The 25,699-nt window shown below is 43.4% G+C and overlaps 1 protein-coding gene across 21 annotated transcripts in view; it reads left to right on the top strand.

Annotated features, from left to right (window-relative positions):
• PPFIBP1 (PPFIA binding protein 1) overlaps positions 1–25,699 on the top strand; it is a 132,139-nt gene that overhangs the window by 38,301 nt on the left and 68,139 nt on the right. For 8 of the 21 annotated variants that reach the window (XM_081023508.1, XM_081023520.1, XM_081023524.1 and 5 more), the window contains exon 1: positions 14,386–14,501. The exons of 1 other annotated variant lie outside the window; for it this stretch is intronic. In XM_081023508.1, the coding sequence (XP_080879634.1) occupies positions 14,468–14,501 (34 nt within the window). In that variant the 5' untranslated portion in view covers positions 14,386–14,467. Of the gene's footprint in view, positions 1–14,384; positions 14,502–25,699 lie in introns of those variants that run through there. 12 more of the 21 variants (XM_081023506.1, XM_081023511.1, XM_081023504.1 and 9 more) reach the window with 3 other exon arrangements.

The raw sequence follows: 25,699 nt of genomic DNA, 5'->3' as shown, positions 1-25,699 counted from the left end.
ATTTCATTAAGCATAATCTCCTCAATAGGGTATTCTGTGTTCCCAGAGAGATGCTGCCCCTGAGCAAGAGTTGCAAATTGATACATGTTTCTGTTTTGTTTGCCTTTTTGTTTAATTGAGTAGCTCCCGCAGGGGGATGACTTCTGGTGGTAAATGAGCAAACAAGACACATAGCCCACTCCTCAGATTGATGTAGGACAAAAGAGCTTAATGTGCACATATTGTGCACGCTGGCCACGTGACCCGGAAGTGTCTGCGGACAGTGCTGGCTCCCGGCCTATAGAGTGAGATGAGCGCACAACCCTAGAGTCTGGCAAGACTGGCCCGTACGGGCAGGGGTACCTTTACTCTGCTATTATAGCACATAACTTTAAAAGCTCTGTACAGGCAACAGCCGTTTTGTGCAAGGGTTGTGTGTATTCCTGAGCCCCCGTGTGTGTAAACCATGACAGCCCCACCCCCTTTCCAGTTATTTCCAGGTTATGGTAATGCGTGTGTGCACAGTCGCACATTCTTTGAACGTGTGCAAACGGGAGTTGCCTGTATACGTATTCTCAGGCAATGGCTTACAAAACAGCACAATTTTAGACTGAATTAAAACAAATAACACTTTTCCCACCATGCACCCATCTATTCATGGTTTACACCAGTGGTGTAGCCCTTCAGATGTTGCCAAATTACAGCTCTAATTATCCCTGGCGGCTGGTCATGCTGGCTGGGGCAGTTGGGGGATTGTGCTTGGCAACATCTGGAGGCTGCATGCTGCCTGCCCTTCACTTTCACAGATGGATTATGCCTGAATGCAATCCCATCCACTAGTCAGCTAATCTTGATTGGCTGATGTAAAGTATGCCCTTGAAAGCTGAGATAAAGCAGGTGGCACCTCACTTCTGGAGTGTCCTTCCTAGAGAGGCTCACCTTGCAGCTACTTTAATGTTGTTTCAGTGTCAGACAATAATCTCTTGTCATTTTGGACTCACAGCTGTCCATGGAGGCGCAGGTTAATTCTGTGTCCAGGGCAGCTGTTTATCAGCTCCATCTGGTACACAGGCTGAAACCCTCCCTGCCCGCAGACTGTCTCACCAGAGTGGTGCATGCTCTAGTTATCTCCCGCTTGGACTACTGCAACACGCTCTACGTGGGGCTACCTTTGAAGGTGACCCGGAAATTGCAATTAATCCAGAATGTGGCAGCTAGACTGGTGACTGGGAGTGGCCGCCGGGACCACATAACACCGGTTCTGAGAGATCTGCATTGGCTCCCAGTACGTTTCTGAGCACAATTCAAAGTGTTGGTGCTACCCTTTAAAGCCCTAAACGGCCTCGGTCCTGTATACCTGAAGGAGCGTCTCCACCCCCATCGTTCAGCCCAGACACTGAGATCCAGCGCCGAGGGCCTTCTGGCGGTTCCCTCATGGCGAGAAGTAAGGTTATAGGGAACCAGACAGAGGGCCTTCTTGGTAGTGGCGCCCACCCTGTGGAACACCCTCCCTTCAGATGTGAAGGAAACAAGTAGCTATCCTATCTTTAAAAGACATCTGAAGGCAGCCCTGTTCAGGGAAGTTTTTAACATTTAACACTGTATTGTTTTTAATACTTGATTGGGAGCCGCCCAGAGTGGCTGGGGAACATGGGTTGATATTCAGCAGTGTTTTATTCAGAGTAGACCTATTGAAATTAATAGGCCTGTCTTAAACATGTTCTTTAATTTTCATCTGTCTACTCTGAGTAAACATTGGTTGAATACCACCCTTGTTTTCCTCTGAGAATTTGTAATGTGTGATGCAAGGAAGACATGTTCCTTTATATCTAGTGTGTGTGTGCTAAATTGTTGGTTGTAATATTTATGGTGGTATCTCTGCCTCACTTTATCTAGAGTATTGCATGCTAAGTGGCTTATTGTGTGGTGAAATGTCCCTGGTTTGTATCATTTCAGATTATAGGAAGGCAATTGCATGATTAGACACATCCCCGTCCTTTAAAAATAAAAATAAAACCTCTGCATATAGAAAAATAGGTAACAGTAAGGAGAGTTCTAGCGTAAGCTTCTCCCTTACATTCCAGTTTTATATATTTGTAGGGAGACCTTAACAGTGGAGAAGCCCAACTAGCCTCAGCCTCACTGGACTCAATAGGCAGTACTTCCATGCATGTGATGGCGCTCAGTGAGAGAGAGAGAGAGAGAGAGAGAGAGAGAGAGAAAGAAAGAAAGAAAGAAAGAAAGAATCAGAAGAAGTCAATCCATGGAACACCCGATTGTCATTTGCTCTGAGAGTGGTAGAGAGAAGGTTTTCCCAGGAGAATGTGGTAGGACAAGTGTGGATGAGCCCTTAGTCCCAGTAGGTGAGCACAGAGAGTCAATGCTAACCCAGTTTACATAATACTGACCTAGATGGGCAGATAGTTAGACAATATTGTATAAAGCAGTTTCATGTGCACAAACAAGAAGTTTATTGTGTGTCTTCTTGCATGTCCATTTTGGAAATAAAAGTGGTCATTGTAAGTCTTTGCTTATGAGTGATGAGGAGGGAGCACACACATGACTTTGTTTTTAACCCCCCACCCCCCAAAACCACACCATTAAGAGCCCTTCTAGATCAGGCTAAGGGTTTGTTTCATCTTGCATTTTGTGTGCCCAGCCGGCTACCTTTGGGAGGCTCACAGGTTTTATCCCCAGTTTCTGGTACTGCACATTTTTACTGCCTTTGGTCATGGAGGTTCAATTTACTAATAGCTATGTTGATGGAGCTGTCCTCTGTGCATTTCTTTTATCTTCTGAAAAATAATATCCATTTGTTTCATTCAGTAGCTGCTTCATTTACAGTGATGGAAGTCATGTCTCTTCATTGCTGTGTAAAACGACATGAGCGCCGCACCTCATAGTCGCCTTTGACTGGACTTAACTGTCCAGGGATCCTTTACCTTTTAACCTTTTTTTGTAAGATAGCAGTTTGTTCTCTGGCCGTGACAAATCCATTTCTGTGTGTTTACACAAGATTATGCTGGCAAGCAGAAACCCATGTGGGTAATGCGAGGATTTTTATTCCCTTGGATGCTTAATCCCATAAATTTCATATGGCCATGACCAGCACCATCTTCCTCAGCAAGGCAATTATTGTGTGCTCTGTTGCTAAATCTCCCACTTCTTTTTCTGCAGAAGAAGGGGAGGGGACATCTCTTGGTTTATGATTCCTCCCTTCCATGTGGGGGAGAGAAGGCATCTCATTTCACCATTGACTAATGGTATTTGCCAGCTGCCTGGCACACTGTATCTTTAAAATGCTCAGCCACCATTAAGTAATTAATCACTACAGCTAAATTGCATAGTAGTTTGTAAGTTCTCTGACTGAGCAGCAGTTGTTAACTGGCTTGTCTAGGAGGGATTCGTCAAAACAGGGTTAGACTATGGTGATAATTCATGACTGTGATTCCTGCTTTTGTAGCGCCATATCCTTTTCATTTGTAACCTTTCTCTGCTACTTTAATCTACATTTTGTATAATGGAAGTCAGGTTTAAATTCACAGTGGCCTGGTTCACATAGTGCTAAGGGCTGGTGCAACCAAGCACACATGATGGTGCACAGTTAGAAGATCGTGGCCGCTTTGCTTCTCCTCCCACTCTTGCTGCTGCCATCCTACTGGGAGCTAAGCCATGGTTTAGAACAGGCGTAGGCAAACTCGGCCCTGCAGATGTTTTTAGACTACAATTCCCATCATCCCTGACCACTGGTCCTGTTGGCTAGAGATGATGGGAGTTGTAGTCCCAAAACATCTGGAGGGCCGAGTTTGCCTATGCCTGGTTCAGAACCCCAGGCTCACGGGCTCCCAACAAACCAGGAGCTGTAGCTATGAGTTGGTTCAGTGTTAAGAGTCAGCAACAGTACAAAGAGGGAAAACCAAATACTCTCTCATGCCTTCCCATGGGGTTCTGGTTGGCTGCTGTGACAACAGAGTGCTGGATTAGCTGGGCCTTTGGCCTGATCCAGCAGGGTGCTTTTTGTGCACTTTCTTGCTTTAACAAGGCTAAGATTTTTTTAATGATTTGTTTTGATTGTGCTGCTGCTTTAGGGGTGTCATTGTGAATCCTAGAGAATAAAAGACAAACATGTTGAGAATTTGATCATCATGTTTCCTTGCAGAATGTAGATTCTTCTTTGCTTTTCCTGCAGGTCTGGATTGCATGAATATTTGCATTGAATTTGGAGGCAGGTTTCATTGTGAAGGCCAAATGACCCCTGTAATTTGTAAGGTTTCAAGAGCCAGTGTCCATAATGGGTCAGATTATTGTCAGCCCTCATTTCTACAGTGGATAGTTATTTGCAGCATTTACATGCTGCACTAGACAAGCTGAGTCTTATAACCTGTATGTGTCTTACAAATTCAGCACAGTTGTGTATTTTTTCTTCTTTGTAATTTGCTTTTTGCTGTTCTGACTGGTCTGTTGTTGAGAGGGGCAGTGTGCTATGCGGTGCACATGGTTCCATTCCCAGCTCCATTCATCCTTCTCTTTCGGTGCTGAGATTTCAGCGTGTCTTGGACATAAACTTCCCAGCTGGTCTTCAGCCACAAGGTTTAGAAAATGGTGTTTAAAAAAGCAAAATTGATATTCTTTGGAATCTGTGGTGCGTGTTGTGTATTCCCACAGAAATTCACATGGCTTGTTATGGATCCTCTGTGTAGTTTAATTGTGAGACTAGGCTTGAATATGAACCAGTTTAGGGTGCAGCTTTCACAGGCCCAGTTTCTGTTGGTAAGATATACCAGAGTGTTTCAGCTCTGGTGAATGCTCAGAGTGAATGCTTGAGTTTGAAGAAACAAGCAGCCCTGTAAAAATGCATGTCAAGGAAAATTAGCTCTTCACACATAACAAGTGTGCGTGCATACAATCTGTTTGTGCAAGGGGGATCCTGGATGATCTGGGATAACCCCTCACATGGAAGAACTCTGTATGTGCATGATGCTCCTCCCCATGGCTGTTGAAAGTGTGCAGGGTGGCAGTGGGGATGACTGCTCTGCAGTACAACCTCCCTTGTGTATTAGAAGTGCAGATAGGTGGTGGCGGCTGATAAAAAGTAGTACAAAGCTTCCCACGGGACGTTGGCCAGTCCTTACATGGGGCAACAGATTAAATGAGTTGTGGTGTCTGATGCTATGCAAGCAAGTCCTACTTTTGTTCAGGGGTCTTTCACTCCCATGTAAGTGTAGATAAGGACTGCAGCCTAAATACTTCAGCCCAGAACCTGAAAACGGGCTGTTACGGTTTACATTTCTAAACCATTCATCTATATGCAAACAATCCTCCCTCTCCACCACGCTTGGAACTGGGCATGCCCAGAAATAGCAAGTTAATCATACAACATATTTTGACAGAAATGTGACAGCTTGAGAAAGACATAATGAAGATGTGCTATTTGGAGAGCACTATGGGAAGGAGCCCAAACAGATTTTTAGAAGCAAGAAGCAGTTTCCACTCCTACACCCTCATTCCACATTTGCTAAACAGATTACGTTTCACAAAGGGAGTTTCATCACTCCAGCAGCAATTTCATTCTCAGATGGTAATCTTTACCCATTCTGAAACGATTCCTCTAGCAACACCCCCCACCCCTGCCCCCACAAAAGGACTAAACACAGCGGTGTTTTCTCTGTACATAGGCTTTCTACAAATTCAACTGTAATTGAATTTTGAAATAATAGTTAATTGCAATTGTGTTTATGTTTTAATAAATCAGTTTTTGCCTGCTATGAAGTAGACAGATGTTATTCACACTTTTAAAAGGGTGGGAGTACAATCAGCTACGGAAACTCGTTCTACATTATCTTAGGCATTTATCCAGTAATGGGAATTGGGATAGAACAGTAATAGTCCCTGTTTTGTTCTCCAAATACCCACATGTAGTGGGTGGAGATGGAGTGAGTAAGACTAGAGTATCTCAAAGTTAATGAATTACATAGTCAAATGTTACCAGAAAATATTTTGAAAGTTTATCATTTTATTAATATTTTGAAAGTGTTTATTTACTGCTTTTTGTCACGATTTACATAAGAAATAAGCCACAACAGTATAAATCACAGAATACTGTTAAAGTAATAGTAAAATATCAGCAACATAACTAATGAAACCACCAAGTCCTCAGAAACTAGTCTTGCCATAGCCACCAAGAGTTGGGGTTGGGGAGGGAGGGGCAAATTTCTATTAAACCAGAGCTTTCCAGGCTTTTCATGTTTAGACATGCATCATTTTGTGACATAGTAATTCAGTAATTTGCTAGTTTTACTAGCAAACCAGAGGTTTAACTAACCCCTTTCCAGCACCGTAAGGAGCACGGGGAGTGTTCACACAACATATCTACACACTGCACCTGACACACTAATGTTTGGAAAGTTCAGCATTAAACAGTGAACTCTGAACAGTCACATGGCCATCCATGCTTCCAGAAGGACTGTATCCAGAACTGGAGCATCACTACCATACATGTTTTGTAGTTTAAATAAGCAGCCCTTGTTTGCATAGAATCCTATCTATGCAAGCTACTTGCTATTTTAGATCACTGTTCCTTGCAACACAACTGTGTTCCTCTTGCATCTGTAGCCTCAAGAATTATGCTGATGGCTAATTGCTCCTATACCAAGATAAAAGTTTTTGATAAGCAAAGGCTCGTGGATCAGCTGGGCAATACGTTTTGGTGCCCCAAGCAGAAAATGCAAATAGTAAAAACCGAAATTATATTTCACAGCTTCAGATACAGCTCTGGAATTCATCAAGCTTTTCAAACATGTTTGCCTGGTCCTAAGCCTTCTGCCTACTGTAATCACAAAGGTAAAGGCCATTTGTTTTTGTTCAGTAGCGTAGCCAGCTCAACCCAGCGCCAGCCTCCAGCATTTGCTGAGCCGGCCTGCCTGGAACTCTTGGAAATCCCTTTTGCCCGCCCTTTTGCTTCTCACCAAGAGTCTTATCACATCCCCAGCTAGTTTGCACAGGCCGCATTATGGACTTCTTTTGTCTCTCCTCTGATCCCGTGACATTTTCTTGGATGACTTTATTGGCATCGTTCCCCTTTTCTCTTATTCACCACCTCTTCTGGGCCTTTTGGCAATTATTTTTTATTGCTTTTCAAAAATTTTAACAAATTATCATCAAATTAATTCAAATTTAATACAAATTTAAAAGCTGACTTCCCACTCTGCTTCCTTGATGTTTCTCTTCCCTCACTTACTTGCTACTCAGTGTGACGTTGTTGTTGTTTAGTCGTTTAGTTGTGTCCGACTCTTTGTGACCCCCTGGACCAGAGCAGGCCAGGCACTCCTGTCTTCCACTGCTTTCTGCAGTTGGGTCAAACTCATGCTGGTTGCTTCGAGAACACTGTCCACCCATCTCATCCTCTGTCGTCCCCTTCTCCTTGTGCCCTCCATCTTTCCCAACATCAGGGTCATTTCCAGGGAGTCTTCTCGCCTCATGAGGTGCCCAAAGTATTGGAGCCTTAGCTTCAGGATCTGTCCTTCCAGTGAGCACTCAGGGCTGATTTCCTTCAGAATGGATACATTTGATCTTCTTGCAGTCCATGGGACTCCTCAAGAGTCTCCTCCAGCACCATAATGTGACATATATTTCCTAATTCCATTTCAATACTTGGAATATTTTAGCATTTTATCACTATTATTATTATTTTTTTCCCCTTCTTCATTTGCCATCAGCTGTACATATTTTAATTCCTGCTTAGACATTTATTTACAGTAACTATAACATATTCCCAAATGTCAAACAGAATTACTCTTCACTTTGTCAGCCCACAAAAATCATTACAGTAGAACCTCGGAAGCCAAACGCCTTTGAACTCAAATGTTTCGGCTCCTGAACGATCAAAAACCAGAAGTGCAGCTTCCGCGGCTTCTGATTGGCTGCAGGAGCGTCTTGTTTTTTTAACTGTTCCGGGAGTTGAACGGACTCCTGAAATGGATTAAATTTGAAAACCAAGGTATGACTGTAGTAATAAATCAGTATTCCACAAATGCATCTTATTCCTCCTGCCATTTTACGTGCACAAAAGTCTGACGTGATGATGGTAAACGATACATCTTCAACCGCAGTATTGCATTCCTGCTCCCCACACACCAGCAACCCATAGGATCTCCAGATCCTCATTGTTACGCAGCAAAACAATCCTTGGTGATATCAGGTTCCCAGGCTTTGGTGTCTGGTTTGTGCTCTGTCCATGCTTACTCTATCCTTATACCAGGTGTGGGGAGTGAACATTATTCCCATGAGAATTGGAAGTGTGTTTTTTTTTTTGGCGATTTCCCTAAAAAATAGCTTAAAAACTTCATGGGGGGGACTTTTGTGTCTGGATTTATTTAAATAACCCTTTCCTCCCCGCTTAGCCAGGCAGATTTGCCCACCCAACACCCAACAATTCATTTGCCCACACTACAGGATCCATCAATTTTTAGCTAGCAAAGTTAACTTATATTTAAGTCCACTCTTCTTGAATTCTTACAGTTACGTTCCTTGGAGAAGGGTAGTTGCAGAGAACCCTTGCGAATAAAATGATATGTATAAACCGTCTATCCTCTCCCTCTTCCACAGCCCCATTGTAGCAGAAATTAACATCTTTCCAAGCCTGCAATTTACAGTCAAATAGTCTCCAGCAGCTTTTGACTACATCAAGTTGGCTGGGTTCCCTTTTCACTTGTCCAAATTGTCCGAAATCAAAGGAGATCTGTAGCAAACTCGGTTATTGACTGAGACATTCTCAAGAATGGAGTCATGGTGAAACTCAGCCCCCTGCCCCTCTTTTCTTCTAACTCCGTCTAAGACCAAAGCAGGCATTAACAGGTGTCTGCGGGTTCACTTTGGCCCCCGACTTAATTGGAGAGATTAAGTGGAATGCTCGCCCCACTGTCCCCAAATATCCCCAGCAGAGCCCCCCAGACTATGGAGAGCTCAAGGGAGCGACTTTCCATGCTCGTTACTGGAACCGGAAGTCCTCTTCCAAGTCTTTGGGGTTCACCAGAGCCCTCTCCTTGCTTCCACCTTGTTAATTTGTTCCACCTGGCTTGCTTTCCAGAGTGTTGAGCTTGTTGCCCATTTGGGCAGAAGTAGAACTGCAGATTTATGATCCCCCTTCTTTCCCCTCTGAGCATCAAACCCTTTGGAAAAACAAATGTTCCCTAGGGGCCAGTCTCCTTCTGGATATTTTTGGGTCAGATCAGGAAAGGGCAATATCTGTGAGTGTATAGATACTAGACAAGCCTTTGAGGATATATAGAGCAAGAAAAACACTTATTGAAGCAAACGTCGATTCAACGTAATCACAGAAAGACGAATAGGCTTCTTCTAGGTAGCATCTCTTTTAAAGTATTTCTATGTGATATTTCTAATGCTGGGACTTAAACCCCAAACTGACAGAAAACCAATGGAAGTGCCCTAGGCACAGCAGACATGTTGTCTGTATCCACAGCAACAGTGCTGAAGGTTTCTCATTCAAACCCAACTTCAGACTGATGTTTCTTGACTTGGTGAGATCTGAGAGACTCACAGCAAGGTGGAATGGCTTCAGGCCAGCAAACTTGTGTGTGACCTTTTATTTCACAGAACATTTACAGATTCCAAAGGACCATGTGTGAATGCACAGTGACAGTAGCAAGGCACATGCATGCAGAAACAGCAGGAGTTCCGGCAAAGGCTACAAGTGTGAAGTAACTAATATTATCTCTGCATTGTATGAACGAGTCTATCCTAATACATTATGGCAGTTAAATTCTACTTTTGGAATATTCTGGTTACTACCAGCAATAATTATACATTTAAACACATGACAGCTTTAACCCCCCCCCCGATCTGCAACATAGGATCCATATTAATGTTTCTTTAGACTCTGTCCCTGTCTTCCCATTTCTGTTTATATATATTGTCTTTCTCTCACTTCTTCTGTATCCAAACTGTGGCTTGTGGAGCCTGTCTCTGTCTTCTCCTCTTTAATATTTGGTGGTAACTGTGCTGAGCTCTTCAATGTGTGCATCATTGTGTTTGCTAACTAGCTCCTGTCTGCAATTTTGCAACTGGAGATAGAAGTGGGTTTGCAAACTGTTTTTACGTTTTGCTTGGATTGCAAAACATGGCACCTCTTATTTTGGTAAGCTCCAAAAAAAGAAAAGGGAGACAGCCTTTCAGGCTCTTGATGTCAGCCCCTTTTATTCAAAGCAACGGTTACCTGGCAAATGTCTGTGTCATTGTGTTTGTGGTAGGCATGAGTCTCTGTTGAGTTAAGGCCAGTCCACTCTTGACTACCGTATTTTTCGCCCTATAGGACGCACTTTTTCCCCTCCAAAAATGAAGGGGATATGTGTGTGCATCCTATGGGGTGAATGCAGGCTTTCGCTGAAGCCTGGAGAGCGAGAGGCGTCGGTGCGCACTGACCCCTCACTCTCCAGGCTTCAGGAAGCTATCCGCAAGCCTTGCGTGCCCGGCGGGAGGTCCCGCCGGGCGCGCAAGGCTTGCGGGCAGCAGCCTGCAGCCTGAAGCACGGGGCGCGCTACGTAGCACGCCCCGTGCATCGGACAGATGTGGGCAAGCCTCGTGCGCCCGGCGGGAGGTCCCGCCGGGCGCGCAAGGCTTGGGGCGGCAGCCTGCAGCCCAAAGCAGGGGGCGAGCTGCGGAGCCCGCCCCCTGCTTCGGGCAGATGTCCGCAAGCCTCGCGCGCCCGGCGGGAGGTCCTGCCGGGCGCGCAAGGCTTGGGGCGGCAGCCTGTTCTGGGGTCTGAGATCGGGGAAACTCAGGCTTCCCCCGCACCAGCCCCCGTGCCTGGGGGGTAAATAAATTTTTTTCCTTTATTCCCCCCCCCCAAAAAAAACTAGGTGCGTCCTATGGGGCGGTGCGTCCTACGGGGCGAAAAATACGGTAATTGTTAGGGGAGAAAAGTCAGTATTTCGGATGTAGTGTGCGACAATGTAGGTCATTTAATTTTATTTAAGCAGCTTTTTATTTAGCTGGCATCAAAAATGACATTTTAGAAGCTTTTGCATATCAGTATAAATGTCAGAATGCCATTGAATATCTGCTCAGCACTCCATTTCAGTAGAAACTGATCCTCTAGGTTTATAGGGAGGAGGCTAAACTGATTTTAGTTTGAATTATTTTTGTTAGCATTTTAATGAATGCCATCTTTAACATTCTGGTTTTACAAAAAGTGCCCCCCACCTTCCCACTGGGTGCCTTTACCCATCTTTGAGTCCACCCAATGGTCTTCAAAAAGTAAAGTTAAAGTAGGGAGGTAGGGCACAAAGACAAATGTGAAGAATGCTAAGCTATGTTCTTTCATCAAAAGCTGCTTAAGATTATCTCATTAGAGAAGGCTAATTTTGCCTTTAAGCCAAATAATGTAGTGATATTTCATTAAAATGCACCATGGAAACAGTGGGTGTGCTTGACTTTTGAAACCGTAGCAAGAAAGTTTGCTGATTAGGACCGCAGAAAAGGCATTATTAAAGAAACAGTTCTCCGTTTATGAATAAACTTTTCATAAGGTTCAGTAGACTGACACGTAACATTCCTTTTGGTTACAACAGTGGTTCTCAAAAGGTGTGGCATGCCATGCTGTGTGGCAGGAGAGGATGGCAAGCGTGGCTAGATGCAAGGACAATGAAAGAAACATTTAAACAGTTCAGAGTGTCTAGTATAGTATAGTATAGCATCAAAATATATTTTTTTTATTTGCAGAATATGGATAGAAATCTTTTCAAAAGAGAGGAAATAGCATCAAATGATACTGAGGACAATTCTAGTTGTCGTTTATAATTATATTTTGGGAATGTTCCATATTCATAGCTGCATTGTTTTATACTTTTTGGATGTCCCATGATCATATTATAAAGTAGTTGTGTTTTGTGTTATAAATCAATCACTGCTAGGAGTTGTTATTCCACCTCCACCCCCCATCCCAGTGTATTTCTTGTCACTGCCTTCACTAGTTCTGATTTAAAAGAGAGGTAGAGCTGGGTACCATCCGCATACTGATGAACACTCAGCCCAAACCCCCTGATGATCTCTCCCAGCGGCTTCATATAGATGTTAAAAAGCATGGGGCAGAGGACGGAACCCCGAGGCACCCCACAAGTGAGAGCCCAGGGGGCTGAACACTCATCCCCCCCCCCCCCACTTTCTGGACATGGCCCTTTAACTGCAAAAAAACTTTGCAAAATCATTGAAGGAGATCCTGGAGTCCTTACCAGGCTCCGATGATGGTGGTTTTGTTGTTAAATTGTGAACCACCTGAAAGAGTCTCCTGCTGCTGTTTTCTGCAGATGCAATAGAGGCGGTGAAGAAGGTCCTATTCGCCATCGCAACTTGGTAGGCTCGACATTGAGCTCTAACCTGTGTCTGGTCCAGTTCAGAATGAGTTTTCCGCCACCGGTGCTCTAGCAGTCTCTGCAATTGAGCAACTCACTGCAATAGATGACGACTAATGAGGCCCACATCCCTCTCGGTTCACCATGCAGACACTTACATTACCCGAGTTCTTTGGTGCCATGGTAGTGTGCAAATGTGATGACTGATGTTTTTGCACAGAAGTCTTTATGGTACGCAGGACGTGTTGAGTTTTTCAACTTCCATATTCCAAGAAATGAGGGGTGCTAATAAAAAGTTGTAATATGACTTGGGAATTCAAAATATATTTTGATTAAATGAATATTTAGATTGCTTGGTAAGTAAAATGTGTGTAAAATTGCACAGAAGTCATTAAAAGTGAGTGCCAAGTACTTGTAGTTGCTTTATATTGATATTTTATTATTACTATTATTATTATTATTAAGCATTAACTGACATTCTCAGAAGGTAATATTGAAATTCTTTGGTTTTCTGAAAGCAGTTTATGTGCTTCTTAATCACATATAGACTTACCCAGCTAAATGTTGTCCAGTCACAAAAATAATTGCAGATTTGAATTCTTCACAGCCAAAAACATATTTTTAAGACGCCTCACTGAAGAAATTTGTGAAAATTAAGTTTTACCCCCTGAAATGGCACGCTCTATAATGCGGCAGGTATCTGGAGCTGCTCCTCTTCCTCCCTGCTGTTCTGTCTCTCACAGCTTCTGTGTCCTGTGCATCCTGCAAATGAGGAACCTCAGGCCACAATCAATTCTTGCCCTCATTCCCAGTTCAGCTGCCACCACTGACACTTACCTTTTGCCCTACTCTTTCCAGGCACAGGTCCACACTTAAAGCTCTGTGTCCGAGTGCTGGTTTTTGTTTTTGTTTTGCCCTGGAGCTTTCTCCTTGAAAACCCTCGCTTTAGCCCTCAGGTGGAGCAAACATCAGGTCAGGTTGTCCGTGGATTGCCATTTGCTCCGATTGAGCTTTAAAGAGCGGGTTTTCGTGGGTTTTCCATTGCAAAATAGGCTGCTCGGACTTGGCGTTTTAAAGCACATACTGTGCCTGGAAAGAGCAAAGGAAATGGAAGTGTGAATAAGCTCTGAATGTATAGACCAGGGATAAGAGACCCAAGTGCCTCAAGCTCCCTCCATCCCTGAGAATTGGACATGCTGGTTGTGACTGAGGAGAGGTGTAATTCCAACAACATCTAGAGGCTATATTTAGTCATTACTAAATTTTGCTTCTGACTTCTGTCCCAGCTGACTTTCTTCCTCAGTTTTTTTTGGGGGGGGTTAGGGGTGTTGTTTGTTTGTTTGTTGCAAAATGAATAACATCAATTTTTATATTTTACAAACAGCAAGAATAAACTACAAAAGAAAATACCCCCCCACCTTTTCCCTCAGTAATTTATGTCTTTTATGTGTAGCTTTGAAAATGGCCTCTTTTCCTCCTTTCCTGACATGAGTTTTACAACTGGGGGTGTGTGTGGTGTGATCAACTGCTCACGTATGGCTGAGATGTGAATCACTTGCTCAATGAGGAACCCCCCCCCCCATGCTTGGCTAGGCCAGGGAAAATGTCGCTGTGGCGATCACACAGGGCCCCGGACGTTTCACGGTCTTTTGACCCTGTGCCACCACTGCGGTTGCTTTTTTCGCTGCCACCCCCCCGCTTCTCACGGGGACACACGGAGTCCAGACAGTTGTTAACGTAAACAAATAATCAAGTTTATTTTTAAGTGCAGGAATAAGCGTATGGTGTCGGTTTATTTTTCTCTTGCCAGTTTCTTAAATCTTAGTTCCTACAACTTCAGACTGAATTATTCCCAACTTTCTATCTAACTCCCTAACAATTCCTCTCCCTCTCTCACCATACAACTCAACCAACCCACTGCGTATTCCACCCTCTTCCTTCTCCAACACCCAAGCCTCAACTCCCAACTGACAAACCTCAACTGTCAACCCCCAGACCTCAACTGATTTTCAAAACCCCCCACTCGATCTTTTACTCCCCCCTCGCATTCTCACTGGCCAATCACACCACACCCATTTTAACCCTTTCATTGACACATCCTAGGGGCAAACGCCACAGTCGCCATGGAAAGAAATCTGTTATTCTCTGAAGGGAGAGGTGAGATATCTGGAAATACCCTATTATACTTTTGGCGTGTCAATACTCTTATGAGTAGCATTTTCACTTCATTCTGTAAACCTAAGAATAGAATAGTTAGAGGCTGCCTCCTGTCCCGTCCCCCCGCCTCTTCGTCACCAAGATGTCTGAGTAGGGGAGAGTTGAAAGCTCACATCAATGTTGTAATGTTATCCATGGAAACTAAGTACAGAGCATTTAAGAACTAAATATAAGCACCACTAAAAAACAATTCTATTTCTGAGTCTTAAATAATATTGACTCTAAAGATAGAATTCCAGTGTGAAATATTTGTGAAGCAGAAAAGGTATAAAGGAGAGAGAAAATTGCTATCCTGACTTTTGTGTGAGCTTCTCAGGAGTGTCTTGCAAGACTTCTGAACTGATCCATCAAGGCAATTCTCAAGCTCCTAAGTTCTTATGTACTGTGTAGATGAGTATTTTGTTATGAGTTCACCCGGCAGTGAGCCCAATGATTATGATGGTGTTATTCCAGTAACTTGGGAGACGTTCTGTTACGGTCGCATGACTTTTTGTCTCAAAAGAGAGGCAATCCTCATAAAATTATTTTAACTAAAAGACATGTGAATGTAGTGATCCAGTGTGTGACAGAAATGCAAATCTATGGTGACACCAGACTTGGAATACGGTGTAAAGTTCTGCTCGTTGCACCTCAAAGTTGCTTTTGTCTGCTCTGAAGCTTCCAACTGTCACCTTCATTGGGGGGCAGTGGGGGGGCAGGTTCCTATTTTACCTCAAGAGGCAAAACGGTATATGCCACCCCAGCACAATCTTAAACACCACTATCATATCCCCCTTGACCTTTTCCCTAAACCAGAAAGCCCAAGCTGGAGTAATCTTTCCTCATAAGGAAGTTATTCCAGCCCCTCAGTCGCTTAGGTTTCCCATTTCTGAATTTTCTCTCTACAGTATCCTTCTTTGAGGTGTAACGACCAGAACTTTACACCGTATTCCATGCTCACACATAGTTAACCTGTAAAATTTCCTTTCACATGATGTAATGATGATCACCAACTTGAGTGGCTTGAAAACAGAATGTTCAGATTCATAGAGGGTCAGGTTATCAGTGGCTACTAGCCATGGGGGCTGCTGGAGGCACTGTGCCTCTGAATACCAGTTACAGGTGGGTTCTGCTTGTGGACTTCCCAGGGGTATCTGGTTGGCCACTGAAATGATGTTTTCAGAGGATGCTGTGAAAACAGGCCTTGGCCTGATCCAGCATGGCTCTTAGGATAGGTGTGGCATAATACAAAGGAGCTGCCACACCTAAAAGAGCAGAGAAAGAGGGAGATCCATAAATAGCTTAGGCATCTCTTTCCTCCTTCCCGCCCAACCAGGTGCCTCCACTAATGTGAAAAAGTCACCTATACCAGTTGCCACTTTGCTTGCTCCCAGAGAGCACTTTTCCTGTGCTCAGAATAAAATGGAGGAGGATATCAGGACAGCCGCTCCTGATATCCAGCGAAATGTGGGAATGTTTACAATGTAGGAGAGGGTGAGCCAGTTCATATAGGAACTGAGCAGGAAGAGCAAACTGGATTTTTTATAAAGGGAATATTTATTGAGACTTTTCACGGGCAGCATAGGAGGTACTGGAGAGCATACTGGTGTAGTCCAGTTGAGGGTTTCTTCTGCTGAAGAGAAACAAAGCTGTTTCTGTTCAAAAGAAGTGAACCCATATCTCAGTTTGATGAGGAATTTCAGTTGCATTTGCAAATAAAGCTACTTCCTTGTTTTGGTCAGATAAAACAAATCACATCTTGTTTCACGCCTGTCATGGACTGTTGAACATACTCCTTTTTCTTTTCCTTTTTTACATTGTTGAGGTTCTTCTGGTATCTTAACTGTTTCTCCCGCCACATACTTAACCTTGTTACTTTGAAAAACATAGTTCTAGTTTTCAGCATAGTTGATGAAATAAATAGTGACCCAGATGCCATTGTTTGCACCAGGGTACAAATTCTTACTTGAGTAACTGCCTGCACGGTGTAGAATCAAATGTATATAGTTTCTGAAAATTAAGCAGTCTCTGTGTCTTAAATAGCTCGGTTGGTTAGAGTGTGGTGCTGAAAACTCCAAAGTTGCAGGTTTATTCCCTTATGGGATACCTGCAGGGTCCTTTCCAACTTCTATGATTCTAATGAGCATCTAATAAGAGATGTAGAAGCACCAGCTGCTAGAATAAATTTCAATCAGAAATTCTGCAGCCGCTGCTAATTTATAGAAAGAGTTGTATCGCCCTTCCCTGTGGAGCATAGTTTTGACATTCAGACTTAAACTGGAGATTTTAGTTTTTGTTGCATCTATGTGAAGCAGGTATTAACAGAGTGGTGATGATTCTCAGCTAGGTAGACTTGGGTTGAAATCTCTGCTTAGCTGTGAAGCATACTGGGTCACAGTCCCTTAGCGGGGAACTACAACTCCCATTATCCCATTGGTTGCACTGGGTAATGGGGATTGGAGTCCAACAACACCTAGAGGGCCACAGGTGCCGATCTCTGCTTTACCTGAAGAAACCTCATAGAATTGCTGTGAGGGCAAAATGGGGTAACTTTCACGCGAGACTGGCTTCATTATTATCAAATAATGGAGGTATTTAAATTGGACAGGAAAATTGGCTTCCAGGTGGAAAGATCCAAATTAGAAACAGAATTGTTAGAACCCAAGACTAAGAACTTGTCAAGAATGTATAACTTGCTGCTGAAATGGAATACTCAAGATGAAACGGTAAAATCGGCTATGATTAAATGGGCACAGGACGTTGGTCATAACATTATGTTTGCTGACTGGGAACAGTTATGGACCACAGGTATGAAATTTACGGCATGTAATGCCTTAAGAGAGAATATTACGAAAATGATATACAGGTGGTACATAACCCCAGTTAAGCTTGCGAAAATCTATCACTTGCCCGATAACAAATGTTGGAAATGTAAAGAAATTGAAGGTACTTTTTTTCACCTTTGGTGGACGTGCCCAAAGATTAAGGCGTTCTGGGAAATGATATATAATGAATTAAAAAAGGTATTTAAGTATACCTTCCCCAAGAAACCAGAGGCCTTTCTCCTGGGCATAGTGGGCCAAATGGTGCTAAAAAAGGATAGAACTTTCTTTATGTATGCAACAACAGCAGCAAGAATACTCATCGCAAAGTATTGGAAGACACAAGAACTTCCCACGCTGGAGGAATGGCAGATGAAACTTATGGACTATATGGAATTGGCGGAAATGACTGGTAGAATCCGTGACCAGGGAGAAGAGTCGATGGAGGAAGACTGGAAGAAATTCAAAGACTATCTTCAGAAACGCTGCAAAATTAAGGAATGTTAGAGTGATGTTGGACTGAAAACAAGTGGTTTCCAGCTGTACAGGTTAAAGTTAAGGATAGATTAAGATTAAAGATCAAGATTAAAGATGTTTAAAGAAATGGAAATTTGATAATAAAAGGGAAAAATTTAAAGCTATATGACATTAAGATCAAGGATTAGGTTTAAAAAAGTTGAAGTTATATATTTTAACGTTTTATTAAATTAAAGATTGGGATTAAAAAAGTGGAAAAGAAACTGCTGGACAAATAATGTGGATTGGAATACAAAAGAGGGAGGTATGAGGAAGTCCAGAAAATAAGTAATTTAAAATTGGAAATGGAAAAGAGAGTTTGTTTTTAATTGTTATGTTTTGTGTTTTTATTGTTAAGTTTTGTATTGTTTTTTGTGTGTGTTGTTTTTCTTTTTTGTTTGTTTAAAACCTTAATAAAAAATTATTTTAAAAAAAAAATGGGGTAACTTTCACATCTGGCTCCTTCAGCTCCTTGGAGAGACAGAACGAAGAGATAAAAATGTGTGTGAGAGGAGAAGCTGTGTATATTTCAGATGAAGGTGACAATCTGAAATCCTTGCCAGCGTTACGGCTTTGGGGCGTGATCCTTGGTGTGTGTATCTCTTGCAACAGTGGGCTTGCTCCATTTGACAGAAGCCCATTGGAATAAAGGGGCACTGGAGATTTGCAGCAGCATTCTGCTGGCACAAATCTCTGTGAAGCCCAGAAGATTGGGTGTAAATCTTCCCTCTGGTGCCAGAGGACAAGAAGATTGATTGCGGGTAGAGCTGGCAAAACAAGAAGATCTGCCTCTTACAAAAACTGAGGAGCAAGAAAAACTGCTCCAACACCATGTTTTGAAGTTGGCTGTAGGCAGCTTTGGGCACAAGTTGGTATTTTGGAAAAGCACCTAGGTCGTTGAGGTGCCAAACAAACAGTATATATATTTAAACAAAACAGAATTTCTCCTTGTCTAGTGAAAATGCCGCAAGCTGCTGTGTGTAATTTTTCTGTCAAGATGAGTGAAAAGTGGCAAATACCCTGTGCTTCCAGTGTTACAGGCCTGGCAGGTATATTTGGGAAGACTTTGCCTTGCTCCATGCGTTACTTCCGAGCAACAGGATGGGGAAGGTTGACAAACACCAAACAGACTTTTCAGTTTTCTTTCAAGCCACAGCTGTTAGCTTTTGTGTTTTCTAGTTGTTGTTCTAAAATTCTGTACAGTGTAATGGCGGGGTTTAATGGTCAGCTTCTGAGATTATTTTCTTCCTGCCTCGCCCTGCTTTCCTCCAGCAGTGAGGCAGCATTCTGTGCCCACTGAGCATGATCAGTTCACATTGCAGTGCTTTTTTTAGGGAAGGGGGGAAATCTCCCCTGGGTTCCCCCCCTCCCCAAAAATACTGCTGCAAGCCTTGTCTTCTCCTGAAGCCTCCCTCTTTTGTGTGAATGGTCCTGTATGGACTGTCCCTCAGATAATTGAGATCATTGTTAGTATATGCAACTGGGACCCTGCAAGAAAAGTTGGAGTGCTTTCCTTTAGGGCTCAACCCATTTTGTCTCATCCACAAACACAGTGTTTTCCTGTCCTGGCAGTCACCATTTTGTGCCTACTGTACATGCTCAGTCATCATTGGACTGTATTTGAGTTTGGCTTCTCTTTGTGTTTGTTTCTTTGTTTTTGCAGGGGTTCAACACACGTGTGCCTAGCTCTAGCCTAGGGCCACCCAGCATTTCATACCAAGGCGGGGAGGGGGGCACACACTGCCTTGTCACATGGCTGGGGAAATCCAGCCAGATGGGTGGGGTAATAATAATAATAATAATAATAGGGGTGGGAGGGGGGCCAAAATTTGACCCCACCCCCACCCCCTTGTGCCGCCTTTTCAAAGCTAGCAGAGCAAGGCATCAGGCTTTGGGAAGGGGGTACGCAGCTCTGGCAGGATCCTGGAGCCCCCTTGCCTCCTCCCCAAATCTGGGAAAGCGCTAACTAGGTTTTGGGAAGGAGTCTGGAGGACCCAAAGTTGAGCACCTCCTCACCCGGCTTTGGGAAGGCAGTGTGGGGGCTGCGAGGACGACGGCAACATCACATGTTGCTGAGGGCTGCGAAAAAAGGCATGTTGGACCGTGCTGATCCAGCTATACTTCATAGAATTGTGCCATCTCAAATGTACAGTTAATGAAGTAGAATCATAGAATTGGAAGGGAACATGAGGGTCATCTAGTCCACCCCCCCCATGGAGGAATCCTTTGCCCAGTGCGGGGCTCAAGCCCATGACTGTGAGATTAAGACTCTCATGCTCTACCAACTGAGCTATCAACCAGCGGTTAATTTCTTTATGTGTGTGGACAGCTCTCCTTTTTTAAATGAGATGGTTCTTTCTACATTTATCACCATTCATGGTTAACCCCAAGTCTGCTGGTACTTTTTTCTTTGGGGTGTGTGGCTGTGAAGCACAAGCCCAGAAAGACTTTAAAATTTAATGATGATATAAATCTGGTCACAGATACATTCCATCCCGAGTAAAGGTTAAAAAAAGAAAAGGTAAAGAACCCCTGGACAGTGAAGTCCAGCCAAAGGCGACTGTGGAGTGCGGTGCTCATCTTGCTTGTCCACAGACTGCTTTCTGGGTCACGTGGCCAGCATGACTAAACCACTTCTGGCACAACAGGACACCGTGACAAGTGCCAGAGTGCACAGAAATGCTGTTTACCTTCCCACCGGAGCGGTACCTATTTAGCTACTTGCACTGGTGTGCTTTTGAACTGCTACGTTGGCAAAAGCTGGGACAGAGCAACGGGAGCTCACCCCATTGCACAGATTTGAACCGCTGACCTTCCGATCAGCAAGCCCAAGGCTCAGTGGTTTAGATCACAGCGCCACCTGCGTCCCCAGTTACTTTCTATGGTTCTATGGTAGCCTTTGTCTTAAGTTTTGTCAAAGTGTATAGTAAAAGATGTTGGTGTTTTGCTAATACGTTGGAGAGGCAATTGATTCTTTTCCTTTTGGAAGAGCTCTCTGAAAGATGCTCACATAATCTGCTCATTTGTTTCATAGCCTCATGACTGTGTCAATACCATGCTAGGGGAATGTGCGGCATTTCCTTGCTTACATTAGCAGCTGGAGATCCATAAATGAATGGTTTGATTGTTTCCCCCTCCCTCTAGATCTGCTGATCCAAGTGGAATGTCTCAGAAAAATGGGTTTATTGATTTTCAATGCATAAATAATATAAGCAGTAGGAATGTTTTGCTGCATAATTAATAAAGTATATTTACCCAAAGGGTGAGGTTTGTGTGGAGGTGACCAGATTAAGTTCAAAAGAACTTAAATGAGTAAACACCAGGGTTTTTTTGTAGCTGTTGGAGAATCTTCATAGAGTTATCTTAAATCCGTTTGAGATATGCTATCTTTCAGATGATACTCATTTTTCTTTGGGAAAGGAGAAACAGTAAACTTAAAAGTTAAATAAAATAACATTCTCAACCAAACTTAAGTATTCCATTTCTAATTACAGCAGACGCAATTTATAGTTTTAACTGAGGGTAATTTTAACTTCTGTAAGTATTTTACCGGCTTGCTGACACCGTGGCCAAGAAGTGATAAAAGGTTATACTTTCCCTCCCTTTCCTTGTTCACTAAATACGGATCACAGAGAGATCAGTATGTAGGATCCAGCACAGTCCCTCTGGCTAGAAAGAGGGCTGCATCTCACCTACAGGTGGTACTTAACACCGCGGAAACTGGCACCGCTACGCCCAGAAACCTCACCAAGATATTGTAGAGGCTGCGCTTCCACACGCACATACCTCCACATGTGGTGGGAATGCCCTAAAATCCAACCGTTCTGGACAGCAGTCCTGCAAGAGATATGCAAAATAGCTAAACAGGTATTAGAATTCACCTAAGAATGTTAAGAATGTCTTGCTATATTTTCATGCGCGTGCGCTTTCTATAATATAAAATGTTCACTCTCTCCTTAAAAGATTGGTTGAATTGCTTGGCATCTGTGGTTTGGTTTTGCTGCAGGATTGAAAAAAGGGCACAAACTGCTTACAGTATCTTCCTTTCTTCTTTGACATTTGAAAGCTGGAATATCATTTTGATTAGTTGCTCAAAGACCCCAACAGTTTGCTTCCATCCGTATAGCCAAAATCAAGAGTGCTTCAGAACCAGGGCTGGCCTCACCATTAGGTGAAGTCAGGTGATTAATCTCAAGTGGCAGATGTTGGGGGGCAGCTGTGACAGCCCCCTGGCTATCCCTCCTAAGCCTCAGGACCTCTCCCCCCTGTCGGATGGCAGACCTGTGTACGTTACGCAGTCTGTCTTGGCGCCCCCCCCCCACTAGCTTGCTGCCTCAGGTGCAGTGGAGGACACTATCCTGTCACCAGTGTTGAGATAAGAGTCAGCAGTCAGGCCAGCAGCCAGGTTTCTGTATGTGACACTGGGGTGTGTATCTGTGCCACCCTTTCCTTTATCTTAGGCAGCAAAGTGTATTGGGGGAGCCTTGTCCAGAATTATCTCCTATCTGGCACAATTCTCCCTTCTTTCCACCCTTAACTAGAATGCAGGGGCTGTGTAGCAAAGAAGAACGAGTGGTGACTGCGTGGATGGCACAGATGTGGTGGGACAGGGCAGACTATTGTTGGCATCCATCTGTATTGAGAGACAGTGGAGTGTGCCTCTGGGGGTGAAGTCTAATCACTGTGTTAGCAGCAGTTCCTGGGGCACAAGTCTGGGCTGTGTGCCTGGAGGTCCTGGGCTGCCCAGATGACAAGACTCCCCTCTCAGCCTTGCTGATGTGGTCCAACGGAAAGCAGACTTTTGGCACCTGCTTGGCTGCAGGAGTTGCTGGAAGGAGGTGTACAAGGTTCCATCCAACAGTCTTTGGGATTGCACTCCAGATTTATGTCTAGAAACAGAGTTTTCCTTCTCCTGGATGGGCTCTTCTGCCCCACACTTCCCTCTACAGCACAGCAACAAACTATACAATTTGTTTAAACCTTTCTGATTGCGTTCTAAAGCCCATATTTGAGGTACGGCTCTTAGCAGACTGCTGTAATCTTTGTGTAGGGAAATATTTCCATCCTATGTGTGTAAAGCAAGGTTGTTTGTTGCAGGAATTTTTGTTCTTTTTCTTCATAAATATTTGTTTCAGAGTACATCCATACAGCTCATTTAGCCAAGAAGGGTTTTGATTTATCATGTAGAAATGAAGCTTCTCTAAGAAGTGGCCACATGTATAGGTACGCAACACAACTGGAATGTCAATAGCTGATAAAGTAGTTCTTGACTGATAATGGAAATTTACTTTGGCTTGAAATTGCCTTTTGCTGTCTAGCCTTGATGAATTGTTAAGCTGAACAAGGTGTTCAGTGGTGAGTGCAGGAATTGGCATGGATTATTTGTCTGTGTTGTTTTGGGAAAGTAAGAGTGAATGTCTGTTTGAAATGGTCCTTCAAAGCAATTTGAAAAATGCATATGAACTGTGGCAATTTGAAAAATGCATATGAACTGTGGCATATGAACTTATTGATGCTCTTTACTGATGTTGGGACATTTTTTGTGCTGAAGGATTTCTTTCATGTTTATGTGTGTACTTGTACCTATGTCTCCCCCCCTTTAAATCTTCTCTACTACTGATAAAAATAGCATAAGCCTACTAAAAATCTGACTCCCCACAACCTGCTCACTTTATTTGCCCTATTAGTACAATAACATGTCTGTTCACAGTGTGCGCATATTAAATGGATTTGAGGGATACTATCATTACATCATTTTCACTGAACTGGTTTCCACTTGTTAAAAAGCATCTGTTCTTGGTTCTTGCAAATGTGTTTCCCCCTTTTGAAACTGTTTTATAGCATCTTGTACCATAGGGTGCATTTGAGTCGCATGTGAACCCCGCCCCCCCATTAGTAGTCTGTTGTTTCTTATTGTGTTGTGTCAAAGCACTGACTAATGTGGGAGAAATGTTTTTCCCAGGACTCTGTACCTGGCTGTTCCAGCCCCTACTCTAATCTGCCTGTTTAAAAAATGCATTGAGGGTGTTGCATTCTTTCCCTGTTTGCTGTGCAGAGCATGGAACTCCTGGATGCAAGCTGGTACTAAAGCATACGCTAATTCTTTTCTTATACTCTGCTCATTCCAGATTGCTAGTGTTCTGTGATGAACAAATGAATTAAATGATGAAAGGCTCCCATGTCTGGCTGTTCTGCCTCTGCTTGATATACTGCTCTGGCTGTGCCTTTTCCCAGTTAGACTCAGTGTCTGAATTGTGCTTTTGGCTGAATCATCCAGTAGCTCCCAATACCAACATATTTATCCTCCTCACTCTGAGGAGGATGCCCCTTGCATCTCAGCATGAATCACAATTTGGACATATCTGGAACACGAACCATGCCAGAACAAAAGAAGAAGGCTTTTCTTAGCATCAGTAGTTCTTGTGCCAATGAGAGGTAAAGTTTTTTTGGGGCTGCTCATCTGAAATGGCCTGAAAATATTTTAATTGAAGAGCAGCATAAAGATTCTTTAAATTCTGAATAAAGTTTACAGAAAAACTGAAATAGATGACAGTAGATGGCTGCTTATACACCTCACTAGGAGGAAGGATTACGAACCAAACCATAATCATGGTATCCTTCTGGACCATCATGGGGGGTTGGGAGCTGGGGGCATTGTTATACAGTGGTTCTGCTCCTTCCTCCTGGGCCATGTCCAGAAAGTGGTGTTGGGGGATGAGTGTGCTCACTTGTGGGGTGCCTCAGGGCTCCATCCTCTCTCCCATGCTTTTTAACATCTATATGAAGCCACTGGGAGAGATCATCAGGGGGTTTGGGCTGGGTGTTCACCAGTATGCGGATGATACCCAGCTCTACCTCTCTTTTAAACCGGATCCAGTGAAGGTCCTGTGTGAGTGTCTGGAGGCGGTTGGAGGATGGGTGGTGGCTAACGGATTGAAGTTGAATTCGACAAGACAGAAGTATTGTTGCTGGGGGACAGGGAACGGGCAGGTGTGGGGGACTGAATAGGGTAACTGTGCCCCTGAAGGACCAGGTACGCAGCCTAGGAGTCTTTTTGGACTTTTTGGTATAAATAATAAATTATTATTTTTATCAGTTGAACTTCTTATTGGATGTGAGTCCTGTGGTCTGTGTTGAACTCCAATTAAATAAAGAAGGAAATTATTAGTGGTGGCCTATAAACCCTAAGTGTCTAAGACTTTTACTCCTTTGTTCCACCGCACCCTTTAATGTAGACTAGGAATAATTTCTTTCCCTGCAGATTAGCCAAAACTTGAGCCTGGTGGAGTGGTCTTTTGGAAGTGATAGAAGACATTTTAATTCAAGCTACTGGTGGCCAATAGTCCAGGAGAGACCAGAACCATTAGTATATTGTTACCTTTTCTGAAGTTTTGCAATGGGATGTGCTGCAACCCAATTAAATAATGGAAACCCCGCATAGTACATGTCTACTTTTATGTAAGCATCAGCAAGCAATTCCTGGTGTGTTTTGAACCTTACTGGTTCCTCTTGTAGGGATAGACAGATTTTGAAATCAAACTGTTAACAGCTGTATTGAATGAATGAGACTGTATCTAACATCTGTCTATTTTTGGTCCCTGAAATGATGGCTCTTTATTGTTCACATGGGATCAGAGAGCGAAGGGGTCTATTATGCCAGTTTCAGGGAGATTGCAAATGTGGCCTTCATGCCCCAAGAAGCTGCTGCTTGTGGAATTTTACAACTCTTTGATCTGGCTGCTCTTTTTTTAGCCTGTGCAGTTCATTCATGTAGATTACTGTTTGCTTTTCAAGATTTAGCTTCCCTAACTTCAGAAAGTA

This window comes from Podarcis pityusensis, assembly GCF_964106645.2.
Source record: "Podarcis pityusensis genome assembly, chromosome: 10".
In the NCBI taxonomy this organism is placed as follows: domain Eukaryota; kingdom Metazoa; phylum Chordata; class Lepidosauria; order Squamata; family Lacertidae; genus Podarcis; species Podarcis pityusensis.
Note: the sequence above shows the minus strand (reverse complement) of the source record. Positions and strands in the feature narration are given on the sequence as shown.